Source organism: Exophiala oligosperma (genome assembly GCF_000835515.1).
Source record: "Exophiala oligosperma strain CBS 72588 unplaced genomic scaffold supercont1.6, whole genome shotgun sequence".
Taxonomy (NCBI): domain Eukaryota; kingdom Fungi; phylum Ascomycota; class Eurotiomycetes; order Chaetothyriales; family Herpotrichiellaceae; genus Exophiala; species Exophiala oligosperma.
In genome coordinates, this window is record NW_015622823.1 from 1271902 (window position 1) to 1287870 (window position 15969).

The following is a 15969-nucleotide window of genomic DNA, read 5'->3' on the forward strand; positions in this document are numbered from 1 at the left end:
ATGTAACTGAAAGGTCAGTTTCACTGAGAGCGTAAAGCTAGCACTCTTGTAGATCCCGCATGACTTGTCTGGGGAGTATGTACTAAAACTGTTGGAGGATTTAAGCGAGATCGGAACCTCGCGGACCATATTACGATTGGTCAAGCTTCCGATCGGTCCTGCCTCCGATTGGTCATGCGTCCGATCAAGCCAGCCTCGTCAATGTCCCTCCGTCCCAGTTGGAGTATCATGTTCGACGAGGACAAGGGAGAAATCGACACAGCGTGAGGCAAGATTTTTGTCACGGCACTTTGATTCCGTCCATCACGTCGGCATACATAGTTCTAGTCCATAGCTACGAGCTCCCCGTTTTCCTCCACGTCTGGTGACAGCTCCCCATGTTCCTGATAGTTCCTCACATCAGGCTTTTCGAGCAACCAAGTCCGAATCTCGTAGTCTCATTCTAGAGTGTTAAAGCACATATCGAAATGAAATATGTTCTTCCTGGAGCTCGTACAAGGTCTTGTTCTGGGCGATATGGGGATGAATTTCACCACGTTGATCGTACTCGGCAATGGTTTGTTGTTTCTTGTTGTTCTGATGCCGCATCCACAGATAGGCTGCCGTGACATTCATGGCACTGAATACATATATCCCGAGGACAGTCCCGTGGCCGCCATAGTAATGCGGAGGGCTGGTGTATATGCGCGTGCCCATTATTGCAAAGGGTGTCGCAATAATTTCGCTAAATGCCCAGACTCCGCCGCGCTTCGTGAAATTAGGAGTGTTGATCGCCAGCCAAGAGGGAAGCAGAATTCCGATTGGATAGCACGCCGAAGTTACCAGACACGTTGCCACAACAAGGCCGACAGTCGAGGACAGTGTCATCAGGAGAATATACCCCAAAGCTCCCACACAACAGCACGCAAGGATGATGGGACCTTTGGAGTTGAAGCGATCGGACAGGTATCCCAGAGTGATGACAGTGACGAAGGCGAAAGCGTATGGGATAATGGTGAACAATTGTGTTCTCACTGTAGGGCCGGTTAAAGCTGTTGCGCCATTGCCGTTCCGACAGGCACTACGTACCTGGGCTGAAACCGAAGCCATGGATGAAAGTGGGTAAGAAATTCCCCACCACAGAAGTACCAAGAACAGCCGCTACTTGGACGAATGCGAAGAAGAAACTCTTGATATCCTTGACGACGCTGAGGAGATCTTTCATCTTGAACTTCTCCCCTTCAGAGTTGTATTCTATTCCTCACATTAGCGACATTAAGAGAGACAGTCAATAGTGAAGGAGGGAAAAACTCGCCAGTGAACCGCTTGTGCGCGAATTCAATCTCTTCTCTCGTAAAGAGCCAATGCTTCTTCCCACGTTGGTGTAGATCGTCCGGGAATCTGGGTAGGAGGAGGATAATTATCAGGCCAATGCCGACAGCGAGCACACCTTCAATGAGAAACAACCATGACCAGGTTCGACGATCATCATGTGATGCCAAATTGTGCTGGACTCCATATGCTATCAAGCCGCCAAAGGCACCCGATATGGTGGCACATGCATAGAATATGGCTGTTTTAATGTGTCAATATCTTGCACATCTGATATTTCGATAGGGGCTCGTACCAGTTCTCGATGCGACCTCGTCTCTTCGGTACCAAACACTGCAATAGATCATTGCCATTTGTATGAAACCTTGGCCCAAACCCAGCAGAACGCGCAAGGCTAATATTGTTGCATAGTTTTTGGCTTCCGCCATACTGCACAGGATGATGCCGAAAAAGACGACGGCCACTCCGAGCGATCTGTTTGGCTTGAGCAAGCGTGCAGACAAGTTTGCAGGAAGCATCGAGAATGCGTAGCCGGCAACTATGACAGTATTAGATAGGGCACCTTGGGACCAGAGATTCATTTTAGATGGTGAGGCCAACAAAAAACTGTGAGGCAGTTGTAGAACTGGTCTGGATCCATGTGAAGGTCTTTGGGAAGACCCATGACGCGAGCGTTACCGATGCTGTTTCGATCCTAGGGGGCAGGCATGTTAAAACTCGCCGATCTGACAGGGAAGAGAAGCCACTAACAAGGTAAGATACAAGGTATGCAGCACTGATGATGGGTAGGATAGCGAGGTCGGCCTTCCACACGAGTCGGCGCTCAACAGGTGAACGAGCAGTATGATGTTCAGATGTAGCTATGAGCTCTGCCGGGGAAAGCTCGTATTTGTTCACCTCGCCAGCTTCGACATGTTCTAGGTCTGACTTGTCCATATTGAGAGTTGTCTTCGGGATCCAGGGAGGTATGTCTTCTGTTGGAGGAAGATGTGATCAACTTTTTGGACGCTTTTGCACTCTTATACGCAAGAACACCTGGTAGGCTCAGTTGTCAAAGCTTTGGCGGTGGGACCCTAGGGTATCCGTCGTGTCCCCGGATTCCGTGGGATTTGGCAGAGAGGGCTCTGCTGCGATGGTGTAATATGCACACATGGATGATGGACATCATTCAAAACGTTCAGGTCGAAAATTGCTCTAGTGATACGGCTCGAGATCCGAAGGCGACATGGAACGAGCAGGAAACCCCCAGCTCCGAGGTAGTCTTCCGAGTGGACTGGCGGATCTGGTTCCTAGTGGTTGAAACTGAAATAGCCAACTAAACAGCCCGTATCCAATCTACCCCGTTCAGAACTTAGCCCCATCTTGAACTGAAGTATGTCCTTCAATCCTGGCTGACATGATCGATGATACAGCACTATCACGCGAAGAAAACAAACAAATAAAGGGGTGAATTGAATTGCTGGATGTAAAGAATCCAGCTCATTCAATGCCCGAAAAGTCAACGAACTGCATTACACCTATAAGTTAATAGCCAGAGTAATGTTCTGGGCATGATGAACAGACCTTGCCTTGAGGGGAGCCTGAACCAGACTTGGGACATGTATAGCCCGAGCAGCCATCTTCGGATCGATATCTACGAAGCTGACAGCAGGCATTCCAGCAAAAAACAGTTCCGTGAATAATGAACCATACGATCATATCTGATCAAGCTGGATACCTCCCTTTAGACGCTGTGGGGAGATCGTTGGATCCGACCCGTCCCCACAACTTGTAGCCTGTTCCGACCGGAGGGACCTTGCTATGTTCGGAGCAAAGGGACATGGCGTACGGAGAACTGCCGCATATAAATGCCTTTCCTCGTGCACTTGCCTTTCTATGGCCCCGAATGTTTTTAAGGCACGAGGTAGTGGGAGCATTGGAACTGTCACCATTATCGAAAAGCCCGGCAACTATGGACGGTGTTCACATTGATAAGAACGGAGAGCCAAGGCTCTCTCGTACCTATGATCTAAAATTCATTGGAGATTGGGGCGGTGCCAATTTTCATAGAATATGTTCCTGGCTCACGCAAGAATTCTGTGATCGTGCCGGACCCGGCAGCAGGACATCGATACGGAGTCTGCGAGATGGTGGGCTCGACGCGCTCAAACAGCTCCATGATGGCGCCGCGGACTTGGCGATCTGCACCCCGGCCGGACTGATGGGTAAGGCGCTCACGGGTGAAGCCCCGTTCCCCGTGGCCATGCCTCATCTGCGTGCCATAGGCACACTGCCGCAGAACGATCGACTGGTACTTGCCCTGGACCCAGCTTACAAGATCAAAAGCTTCGAGGAGATTCGCGCGCAGAAACCGCCATTGAGAATTGCAACCTCCTTGAACGACGGCACCAACTTCATTGGCTACGTGGCAGACGAATTTCTGAAAGCACATGGAATGTCTCAAGCCATCATTGAATCATGGGGCGGATCTGTCGTACGAGCACAGCGGCCTGAACAATGCATGGCGCTCGTCGAGAACGGACAAGCCGATGGACTTCTTCAGGAGGCGATAATGACAGTCTGGTGGCGTCGGTTGATCGATTCTGGCAGGCTAGTCCCTTTGCCCGCCGAACCAGCGGCCTTGAAGAGCATAAAATCTTCAGTCGGCCTGGGGACCAACGCTTTGCCTACAGGGTTCTGGGATAGCTTGACCTACGAGTTGCCTGCCTTGGACTTTTCAGACTTTGTCATACTGGTGCGGGACGACATGCCTGGGGAGGTGGCCTTTCTGCTCACATGGTGCCTTGTTGAGACAAGACATATGATTGAAGGGCAATACAAACACATTCCACCGGCCAAAAGTCCACTGTCCTACCCACTCTGCCCCGACAAAATGCGCCAAACATCGGTACCACTGCATCAAGGGTCTGAAGAGTATTATTCAAAGAGACACACTCTTGGACTTAGCAACGGGAAGACTACGATTTCACCATTTTGATTTGAGGCCAACGAGAGACGTGCCCTGATGTATATGTTCTTGAATCTAGATCCTGGATTTGGCCGCAGAAAGCTTTAGGTTAATGCAAGAATTGGTTCTATGACCTCAAGAGCAGTAGGGTCCGTACTTTTGCCTGGGGGTTATACTGAGTTTCGTTCACTCGTAGAAATTGCCACAGTCTCGAGACATTTTCGATTCAATATCAAGCACATGATTCCGCCAGGTCGGGATCTAATGCTCTTTGGCGCAAAGGGAGCTCGTCAAACGCACCCACATCTGTTGTGGCTGTGGTGGTGTTTAATGATGACGATGATTCCTACCATCATGGAGAGAATAATCTATGGACCCAGCATCTCCCGTGCCTCATCATCGCCACTCCCTACATAGTTGAGAATGCTCGCAGGGAGGTCCCGGCTTGATCTGCCCCCTCCCCCATCCGACAGGCAAAACATGGCCAGCCGAGGGTTCAAGAAGACTTGATGAAAGACCATGATCGTAAGTGACATCTAAGAAATTGCAGTGGCTGATCACCTCACATACTGTGCCCAACTCGTAGTCTCTCAGCCGCTGCTTCACCTCGAGAGTCACCGAGATAGTCATTGTTTCTTTCTGGCTCCGAAACATCTGGCCCGCGGATGTAGAGCAACTCCGTACAGAAACCCTAACTCTCTTGATACGAGCGTTCTGCGTCGGGCGAATCGCAGTTAGTTTAATTTACATCTCGACATCCTTTCCGCTTCTAATGACTTCAGATACGACTTTTGCCGGCTCGCGGGGGCCCGGGGCGAGTGAGGGCGGAATCACGCTGTTTCCCGATTGGAGGTGGAGGCGCGAGGCAGTTCGACCACACCTTGGCAGAGCTCAGCATAAACCAACGTATTCACAGTCCTTGTCGGTGTAGACGTCTTTCTCATCATCGCCTGGTTGTAAATAAAGCCGATCCTTTTACTTATGCCTCTTCGACATCTGGTCTTTGACTCTGTCACCGCTTGGCGGATAGAAGGACAACATGATCAAAGAAAATCTCCATAGTCACCATGTGATGGCGGCAGTGTTTACTGTTCTGAGCATTGGGATCTGTGGACCATCGTCGACATCAGGTAAATGAGTTTCCGAACGACTTAGCATCATCCGCTGTTCTGACTTCTTCTTCTTCTTCAAGCACTTTTAGGAGTACATCTGGGGTCTTCATTTATGTACATAAGCACTTTATGTTGAACAGCAAGCCAAAAGTGGCTCCTATCTGACCGAAAACCAGATCATCAGCCGTCTTTAATGCAAGCGGACCAATGCCCCTTAGTCGTATCGAGGGAAGTGATCAGTACCAAGCCTATATGATCAAGATGTTGGTTCCCTTCGATGGTGCACACGAATCAAAAGAAGACCAAGAGGCAGCAGCGAGGGCCATCTTTGTCGAGGCTTTGAAACAAATTCGACACGAATCACGACAAGTCACAAATGATGGGTCGCTCCGGATTGGCACGACCAGCATGTCTCATCACTTCATGACGTACTCACCGGCTTTTGAGGCCATATTTTCTGCTGTTCAAGAAGTCGAACCTGCCGCGACTCACATAGTCAGGTTCCGTCCGTCTCATTATGGTGCCATGTTGACGTACCCACCCAACTATTGTCTGGGTAAGTGGGGATCAAGGGGCCCTCCCGAGGACGACAACCCTTATGTCTTGATGTTCGAGCAGGACTTCAACGACAGGCTTCGCGTCTCCGTCGCCGAAGTTGGCCGGTACGGTCCCTCGATCCGTCGTACAGAGACGGTTCATTGGCTGATCCACGAGGATGATTTGATTGCCACCATCTGGCGACAACTGTACCGAACCACCACGCCGAACGAGATTGCCGCTATCATTATCAGTGCCGAAGATGCCCTGGCCGACACTTCCAACATAGATCGAGCCCTCGAGATTACCCTCCCCGAGCTGGTGCCGTCCCCGAGCTGGTGCCCAAGATACAAGCCGCCAAAGGTGGGAGACACTATGTCACTGCGGTCGGTGCTAGCTGTATCGCTCGTCATATTACCATCCGGCCAGAACTTGCCAAGTCTGGCGATACAGTGCATCCTGCGGCCCATGATGAGTTGTAATGCCGTAAGAGGGACATGATAACAAGGGAAAGGTCAAGTAGAGAGGATATCAGCCGATTTTTTCGCAGAGACTATCTTGCGTATTTTACCAATCAATCCTCCTCTGCGCAGCGACACCCACTGTCCTCCGTGACGATGCTGCCATCACGTTCCCAGTCCCCGGTATGGCGCCGGCAGTCCTCGTCGGCCTCAAGCCTTTGTGTAACCCTAATTTCTTGTCGAGACTCTCAAACGGATCTTTGGCCTCTTGTGACTTGACGACCCATTTACTCGTTCCCAACACGGCGTCCATTTCCTCCACGGGCGGAAGCTTCAAGTAAACCCATCCGTCATCGCGCTCTTCGGCCCCGAACGTGGCGATGGACATGCTGGTGTCCGTGGAGCAAGATCCCGCCCCGGCGTCTGGTCTCTCAAAGTTGACTTTTCCATTCAGCTGGAAGTTCCTCTTGTGGTAAGGACAACTGACGTACAGCTTGCCACCTTTACAGTCTGGCGACGTTGTCTCTCCAATCAGACCATCCGAAAGCCCAAATGTGCGTTTGTGAGGACACATCTGTTGACTCGCGTAATATTTGCCCTTGAGCTTGAAAACGGCCAGCTGGGTGTCTCCGCGGATGACGGTCTGCGAAGATCCCGTCGTTGGGTCTCCTCCTTGGAACTTGCTTGCCTCGACGATCGGCTGCCACATCAGGCTGGTCCACTTGGTCCCCTTGAAATCGTCGTGGACGGACTCCCTGGGCCAGTACGCCGGTCGGGCTTGTCCCCTCTCCTCGACCTTTTCGACTGCCGGTTCGAGGTTTTCGTCCGAGTTGGCAAACTGTTGGAAAGCACGGCGCTTCTCCGGATCGTTCAAGGTCTCGGTCCATTCACAGAAAAACGTACCCACGAGCTCTTGCATCTGCTTCTCCAGCTCGGCGCAGATCCCCAACTTGTCCTCCAGCACGACCTCGCGGAGGTATCTGATGCCTCCGGGCAATTGCTCGACCCAGCGGGCGGTGCGCTGGAGTTTATCGGCCGTGCGGATATAAAACATCAGGTAGCGGTCGAGGATGGGGATCACGTCGTCCGGAGGCACGTCCTTGGCCAGGATCTCTGAATGCCGAGGCGTCGCTCCGCCGTTGCCGCCGACAAAGATGTTGAACCCCTTTTCCGTCGCGATCAACCCAAAGTCCTTGTTTTGTGCTTCGGCGCACTCGCGAACGCAGCCTGAAACGCCGCCTTTGATCTTATGTGGTGCCCGGATCGACTTGTACCTTTCTTCCAGTCGGATCGCCAGACCGACCGAGTCGCCAATCCCAAACCGACACCACGTCGTTCCCACGCAGGATTTGACGGTACGCAACGACTTGGCGTAGGCGTGGCCCGATTCGAGACCTCCGGCGACCAACTCGGACCAGATACTCAAAAGGTCTTGTTTCTTCGCGCCGAACATGTCGATTCTCTGACCCCCCGTGATTTTTGTGTAGAGGCCATACTTTTTCGCGACTCGGCCGATCACGATCAATTTCTCGGGGCTGATTTCACCACCCGCCACGCGAGGGATGACGCTGAACGTGCCGTTGCGTTGGATGTTGCCCAGGTATTTATCGTTCGTGTCCTGCAGGCCCCGAAGCGGCTTGTCCATGACGTGTCTGTTGAACATGCTGGCCAAAATACTGGCGACGGCGGGCTTGCACACTTCACAACCCAAACTTTCGGGGGTTTTCCCAACCTCGCGCATGACACCCCCGAAATTCTGCAATTTACGCACGTAGATGATGTTGTACAAATCCGCACGACTGTACGCGAAATGAGGACAGATGTGGTTCGACACTTCGTTGCCCATGTCCTTCATGGCCTTGTTGAAGATGCTGGTCACGAGAGGCATGCATCCTCCACAACCAGTCCCGGCTTTCGTGCAAGACTTGACCTCACCCAAGGACTTGCAGCCATCTTTGATGACGCTCTGGATGACGTCCCCTTTGGAAACGTTGTGACAGGAACAGATCTGGGTGTCGTCCGTGAGATCATCACCGCCATCGTTGTTGTCGCTACTCGCACCGATGATGAATTGAGACGGTGGAACATCCAACATCTTTCTGTTCTTGATCATGGGCACGAGCTTGACGTAGTCTCTCGTGTCGCCTATCATCATACCACCCAAAAGATACTTGCCGTCCGGTGTGAAGAGGTACTTTTTGTAAACGGCGGCAAAGGGGTCGCGGTAAGTCAGGGCCTTGACGGCCAGGGTCGGTGGTGGCGGGCCTGACGTAAGGTCTCGTACTTTATCTTTGCCATGTGTCACTCCTCCTGCTGCTGGGGCCTTGTCACCGTTGCTTGTCACACCCGGCACTCCTTTCGAGGATTCGACGGCCCTGCGCCGCTCTTCGCGCTTGACGTGTCGTTTCGGGAGGTCCTTTGGCCCGTCGCGATCGGCGAAAAAGTCTCCAAAGCTCGCCACTTCGACACCCAGCAGTTTCAATTTGGTGCTGAGGTCTGGTCTCTTGAAAGTCCGGGGCGTATGAGCTTTGGCCTGTGTCAGGTTGAAGGAGAGCACGTCTGCCTGCTCGATACCCGGGGCGATAAGACCGAAGGTCTGGTCTTCCCAACTGGCACACTCGCCGATGGCGTAGATGTTGGGATCGCTCGTGCGCAGGTCATTGTCGACCGTGATACCGCCGCCACCTCGGTCGGCACACTTTAACCCTGCTTTGCGCGCCAACTCGTCTCGTGGTTTGATACCAATGGCGAACATGACACAGGTACAGTCAATTTGCTCGCCGTCTTCGAAGACGATACCCTTGACGGCGTTGCGGTCGTCGTCCGTCGTCAAGATCCTACCGACACGCTTCCCGAGCATGACGTCCAACCCGAGATTGCGTACGAGGTCGACGACCATATTTCCTGCATCGGCGTCTAACTGTCTCGACAAGACCCACCTGTTTCTCTCGATGAGTTTGACTTGTTGGAAGGTCTCAAGGTCCATCATGGCCTTGGCCGCCTCGAGGCCCAAGAGACCACCTCCGACGACACATCCCATTGTGCCTTTAACGGTTGACGAGAAGGAGATGAGGTTCTGTAGATCGTCGATCGTCCGATAGACGAAAACCCCCCGGGCATCGTGACCGGGTGTGTGGCGCGGGAGAAGAGCGTCTGATCCCGTGGCGAGAACAAGAATGTCATACGAGATTGTTTGACTTTGAGCCGTTATGACAGTTTTTTCGTTGGGCTTAATTTCCGTCACGAGAGTGTTGAGATGGTAGCTGAAAGAGTCCGCAGGGTGGCTCTTGTACCATGTCTCCGGATTTAGGTACAAGGACTCGACTTGTCGATGCTGAAAGAAACTCGTCAGCCCGACACGATTGTACGCTAGATGAGGCTCTTCGCCAATCACGACGAGGTCATATTCTTGTCTTTTGGCGTCGAGTTTTAATAACTTTTCACTACAAATCATTAATGGTCAGTCAGGAGAGGGACTCAAACGAGGCTAGTGGAAAGTGGTGGTATGCGAACATACATGAACGCCATCCCGACCATGCCCAATCCTACCACCACGATTCTTGTCCGTCGACCACCACCATCCGTACCATTTGGGGCATCCTCATTCTGGTGTGATGTTTGGCTGATAGCCATTTGTGCCACTGTGTACGGCAATGAACCCGCTCGAGTTCTTTTCTGCCGGTTGGAATAGTGCTGGATTGTGATGTGTTGAATACCTCGCCCTTTTTCACGAGACGTAATTATTGCGAGATCATCAAGGAGAAACCCAACACAACAGGACTATCATTGAGCATTAACATGAGCTTGAGTGAGAAGAAAGGAAGTAATAGATAGAATAGTAACTCATGTACAGTGAATAAGGACCACGATTGAATTAACTGTGAAAGTGATGTATGGGTGGATCGATGGACAGGTGGTACAAAACACCAACATTCTATGAGGCTTGTGTTGTAAAGCAATACCTTGAACGACGCCACCTATGTGAGATCAATATCCGCGGAGAGAAAGTGACCATCTCAGCCAACGGAAACATCACCATATCACCTTATCAGTGAGGTTCAAAGATCCGCGGGGATGACTTGAGCTTTAGCTTAGTGCCCGGGAAGAGATCTCACACTCGCACTTACTGTACCTTGTGTATGCGTACGTGTACCCCGTATTCGTAGGGCCACCAGGAAAAGACCAAGATTGGTATTGGTAACGAAAATGGTGCCTATCATGGCCAATGAACAAGTCCGGGACTGTCATGTCACTATTTGGCATTAATGTGAACGAATTGAGCGGTTGAGTGAGACTGTCCTAGGCAGAGAAACTCCCCCAGGCCTCGGAAGACCCAAGCGGTGATGGGATTTCTCCACGGTGCCATGTCATTGAACATTCCTCACGTGTAATGAAAATATGGAAATAGAGATAAGAAAAAGGGCCCAGCGAAGAACGAGAGAAGACGAGTTGTAAGTGGTTGAAATTGGCTGTCGAGATAACGAAAGGACAAAAAGACAAAATGGACCGATTGCCGAATTCTTGTCATGTATTGTATTGTATTTTACTGTATTTTAAAGAACCATGGTGTAAAGTTGTGAACATCAATCTCATCGGTTGCTATTTCCATGCCGTCGCCATGCTGCTTGGACAAGAGTCTTCTTGATCTTGTCTATCGTCATAAATGCAATATATGTCCTCCCAACAATGAAACGTCAAAAAAACATCAACTGCTCGTCTGTCCAACCTTGGTCCAACAATGCTTCATGTACACTTTTCTCCATCGCTTCCGGACCACATACCAGCACCAAGGTCTCGTCTGTCCTGACACAATTATCTTGAATCAGTTGACCATTGATGCGGCCTCGAAGTCCCGTCCATTCGTCGGTAGCCTTGGTGAGAGTATGCAAGATCTTGCACCGGTCTTCGTTTCCGCTTGCCAAAGCATCGAGCTCCTCTCTGCAGAGAATATCCTCAGACAGACGATTACCATCGAAAATGAGGCATTGTGTCCTGTCTTTGGAATCCTTCATGACCGCCCGAAACACCTGATAGATGGGTGTTATACCACTTCCACCGCATATCATGACGAACCTTTGCACAAATTTCTCCTTCCCTTGAACCAAGCATTTACCCCTACCTAGATATTCAAATTTTCCAATGGGGCCTTTCATTTCGATGAAGTGGCCTGTCGGAAGGGAGTCCATGGCCTGAGACATCTTGCCGCCTTTGCCAGATGCGTTCTCAAAATAGACCTTGACAAGCATGTCCACATGACCCTTGTCGTTGATTTCGGATATTGGTGTATAACTTCGAATCACGGCTTCTCTAGTCACAGGATCTCGCAATCGAACCATCAAGTGTTGGCCCACTGGGAGACCGAGACGTTGGTCAGCGTGTTCCAGCTTGTACGTAAAGATCCGGGTGTCCCAGGATACATTCTTTTTGGCATGGAGTATGGCCTTCTTCCAAACCTTCGAATCGAGGAATATGTCTCTTTGCGGCGCAGGGGGATCTGATTCTGTCGTTGCCGTTGCCGTTGCTAGTGCCGTCTTTGCTGCATCGTCCAATGACCCAATGTGGTATTTAGGCATCATCGCTTTCGCTGTCTCGCTGTGGATGGCCATGAACTCGTCCGTGCTATCGAGACCAGCTGCCGAAATGATACTTTGTGCTCCGCCAAGATGCTCGCCCAGGAAGGCTGTACCATCGTAAACCTCCCCATTGACGACAAACCATGAGAATTGAGCGTTATTATGCTTTCTAAACTCTTCAATTGTGATGGCGTTCCTCAGACCCTCTTTCACCATCGGAATCTCTTTGGTCTGTTCGCCAGCGGTCACGGCCGCCTCCTCCTCACCTTCGAGTTTCTCACCCCAGAACCCATTTGCAAGATTGCCTCCTCCGCTTTTGACTCTTTCCATCCAGCCTCCTGGCATAAGGGCGGGTTGCGTAGGATGCTCAAACCTCAAATACTCACCATCGAGAGTGATAGTGACCCTGAACCACGGATTGTTCATCATCCCAAGTACAGACCAGTACATGTCTCGAGGCTGCACATTCATGCTGTCGTCCATCGCACGCACAAATATATCCTTTGATGCAGCGAGATCAGAGGTGGCAAGGTCGATTGACCAGAAACACCAACAAAAGCACGTCTCACGCCATGACATGTCGAGTCTGCCCCCGAACATACTCTTCTCCACCTGGCGATATCGGTCTTCGGCGTAATCAATATTGGCAAGCCGCCATGTCTTGCCTTTATCGAGAGTCACCTCAACTCTGGTTATGCGTCTTCCGCCGCCACTGTAGGCGTATCCTCTGGCGGTATAGTTGTTTTTTGTCTCGGCAAGACACAATCGCTCCTCGTGCTCAGGGTAGCAGATGGCAGAGTTGGGGCTCAGGTCGTAAATAGCATATCTGTCATCTGTCCACCATTGCGGGTTATTGGCCGATTCTTCCGGCGAGACCATGGTAGGTAATACTCGATTGTCGTAGATGTGATACCAATTGTCGCTCGGCACGTCCGTGATTATCAGCCTCTTGAGCCATTTGACGGAACGACCACCAATCTGCCCAGGTATAACGGCACGTAAAGGCTTCCCGTGGTCCGGCCGGAGGGTTTCCCCATTCATCTTGTACGCGAGCATAAAGCCACGATTCGGATCCATCGCCCAGTTCAGTTTCACTGATGTCCCGTAATATCCGTTGGGCAGCTTGTCTGCACCTTCCATGCACACGTACTTAGCCTTCCTCTTGGGTCTGGCTTGCCTGATCACTTCAGACATGACGACACCTGTGAATAGTGCTGTTGACAGTCCGGCGGCTCCCCATGAGAAGCCTTTGCTTTTGCGTACCACGTTCTGCTCCTTGCGTCGATTCCCTGCACATACTAGTGTTATTGGATATGTGACTTGCTCGAACTCTGTCATCAATGACCTTAGTGATAACGTCATGGGATTCTCGACGAGGCCTTCTACCGTAAACTCCCAGTCAATGATGTCTTCGTCGTCGACCTGTGGCACCGATCCATGGTTCCTGACATAAAATAATTCAGGACTCGTGAGAAATCCTTCATTAAACAGGTCTGTGAGTGGCGGTTCGACATTGAAAGGGTGTACACCAGTTAGTCTTATCAGTCTCGGATCTCGAGGTACGTGGCTATCGGGAGTCTTTAGGTCGATGTCTAACGTTTTCGTAGGGATGGTAGTCGGTGGAGGAAGGGGAATATCGACGAGGTCGTCTTCAACATCGGAGGTATTGTCATCTGTGCATGGCGGAGATGGTGGAAGGATTTCTTTCGTTTGCTGAGCATGTGGATTGGTGATCTTGTCGAGAACGCTCTGGGAATTGAGCTTGTAGTCTTCCATTTCTTTTTATACTCCTCCAATAGTCCTCATATCTTACTTATATCACAAACACAGGAGATTCCAAAGGTAACACGTATCAAAATGCCAAGAACAGAAGGCCTGAAAAGGTAACGTACGGGATGTAGAAAGAATTCAAAGTACTCCAAAGAACAGAACCATTTGAAGGACAAGTTACTCACAGGATATCCAGCGTAAGCAAGCAGGCAATTACGCTCCATGACCGTCAAATATGTCATCAATTAATATCGACCCAGACTCCGGCAATTGCATGGTCTGGAATCATGAAGATCCGCGGGAACATTGTAATCTCGACTGGATCGACCGTCAACAATGCGAGGAAATACTCATTCGAGTTCTTATCTCAGAGCCATGCCTGATTTGGACTAGACCAGTATCGCGGTAATACCATAACGCGGCGATACAGAAACCTCGAAGTGTTGACATTTCCAACATCTGGACCATTTATCACACATTATCCAGATATCTGGTAATTTCACCACACGTATTCAGATGCCGAGAGCATTGAGCATACATGATTCCTTAATAGAATATTCACGGTCCTAGATTTACTGAATTTACTCCGTACTGAGGGCGGTCAACTGCATTGTACAATAGCTCAAAGATAACGATAAGCTGCACGTGACAGCGCGTTTGCCCCATCTGAACCCGCGTCTTAATGGATTCTTGACGACGAGGACCTCAGCCTCAACACGATTACTAGAAGATGATCAAGAAACATACCAAACTTTCTTGAACAGCTCATTCCGAGATGGAAGACACATACTATGACACGTCATGGCTCGTCCACAGTGTGCGAAAGCTCACACCTTCACTACTGTCCCTATTTGCGCCAACCTCGACAGACTCGGAGCGATCACACCAAACAGACATACTCACCACCCACGCCTCAGCCTTTGCAGAGTTCATCGGTCGCGATCGCCCACGCTACGAATCCGAGGAAGAAAAAGAGAAGCTCGGTCTCCTGAGACAATGTAGATGGACGTTACTGGGAGGAACATCTGGAGCAGCAGAAGAGTGCCCAATGCATTATCGTGCTGGCAGAAAGAGAAACCGAGACGATGATGCTACCTCGAGTGTTAATGGCATTGTGATAAGCCTCATATATGAGAAGTCGACCTACAAATTCATCATCTATGCCAACCACATCAACGCCTCGAAACGTAGCCGGACCGCGCCATCGGGCTCGTTCGCACCCACGGCACCAGAGAACCAGACGGCTATCCTCCTCTCCAAATCATCGCCCACAATCCTAAAGGCACTGATGTCCTACGTCTCGGACAAGTTCGCTCTGCCTGACATCTATTCTCTCCACTTACCATCCAAGTTCATCCAGGGCACACTCCAAAACTACCTCTTGACCATCTCCTCATCCCTCACCGCGTCCGCGTCGGATCTGATGCAATCCAAGATGCAAGATCTCTTTATTGATGTTATCAGCAGTGTGAGACTCACAATTTCATTCTCCGCCCCGGTCGCACCGCACCTGAAATCCTTAGATGTGGCCGTGGCTCCTTACGCCGTTCTCAAGGCCATCCCGGAACATGGACGCTCCGTCGACAACCGAAAACACTTCATGGAGACGATAGCGAACTTTATCTGGGCGCACACGGGTCTCAAATTGCCCGTTGACCTCGAGTACACCAGGGACGCCGTGGCGCAACATGTCAACAACGGCTTCGGCGAAGAGACGGCCAACAAGCCTGAACCAATGAAGATTTCGAGGATTTCAAATGCCGCATACGCTATCTCCTGTGACCACCGCGTCAAGTTCGTGGCAAGGGCGGTCAATGCCGTCGACGACCCAGAGCAGCAACCACAAGACAACTGCGTACGTGTCGCGAATCGTGATCTTTTGGTTGCGATGCTCGACGAGGCGCGTCGACAGGCCCTGGTTGGATGAAGATATTGTTCATGGAGACTACCAGCACACTTTGGCGGTGTGGACGGTGGCCTGGCTTTTAATTTTCTTTCCTAGGAGGGCTTTTGAGATGAGGCTTTTGTATTAATAAGATTTTGACGATTGATGAACGACTGTTCGAAGGAAGCGTGGGTTCGGTATGTTGGAAAGGAACTCGGCGTTGCGGGTAATTTGGTCTTCCGGGAAAAGGTTGGGAATCGTGACTGAATGCAGGGTAACCGAATGGAAAACTACGACGAGAAGAGTAATGGCACGAAGAGTGGGCAGAATCGATGCCCTTAATGAATGAGTGTACGAAAAACAGTCAGATGCT

The 15969-nt window shown here is 50.8% G+C and overlaps 4 protein-coding genes across 4 annotated transcripts; 2 read left to right on the top strand and 2 right to left on the bottom strand.

Moving 5' to 3' along the window:
• Positions 1–450: 450 nt before the first annotated feature.
• Positions 451–2247, bottom strand: PV06_06905 (uncharacterized protein; the record flags this gene model as incomplete). Its single annotated transcript, XM_016408073.1, has 6 exons — positions 451–1013; positions 1069–1210; positions 1266–1552; positions 1607–1849; positions 1912–2005; positions 2062–2247. The coding sequence occupies 6 exons, from the start codon at positions 2245–2247 to the stop codon at positions 451–453; spliced, it is 1515 nt and encodes a 504-aa protein (XP_016261553.1).
• A 3330-nt stretch (positions 2248–5577) lies between these two features.
• PV06_06906 (uncharacterized protein) lies at positions 5578–6408 on the top strand (the record flags this gene model as incomplete). The annotated part of the gene is made up of 1 exon (XM_016408074.1): positions 5578–6408. The coding sequence occupies one exon, from the start codon at positions 5578–5580 to the stop codon at positions 6406–6408; it is 831 nt and encodes a 276-aa protein (XP_016261554.1).
• Positions 6409–6474: 66 nt separating this feature from the next.
• On the bottom strand, positions 6475–10001 carry PV06_06907 (nitrite reductase [NAD(P)H], large subunit; the record flags this gene model as incomplete). The annotated part of the gene is made up of 2 exons (XM_016408075.1): positions 6475–9811; positions 9886–10001. The coding sequence occupies 2 exons, from the start codon at positions 9999–10001 to the stop codon at positions 6475–6477; spliced, it is 3453 nt and encodes a 1150-aa protein (XP_016261555.1).
• A 4485-nt stretch (positions 10002–14486) lies between these two features.
• On the top strand, positions 14487–15946 carry PV06_06908 (uncharacterized protein; the record flags this gene model as incomplete). Its single annotated transcript, XM_016408076.1, has 1 exon — positions 14487–15946. The coding sequence occupies one exon, from the start codon at positions 14487–14489 to the stop codon at positions 15636–15638; it is 1152 nt and encodes a 383-aa protein (XP_016261556.1). The 3' UTR covers positions 15639–15946.
• Positions 15947–15969: the final 23 nt, after the last annotated feature.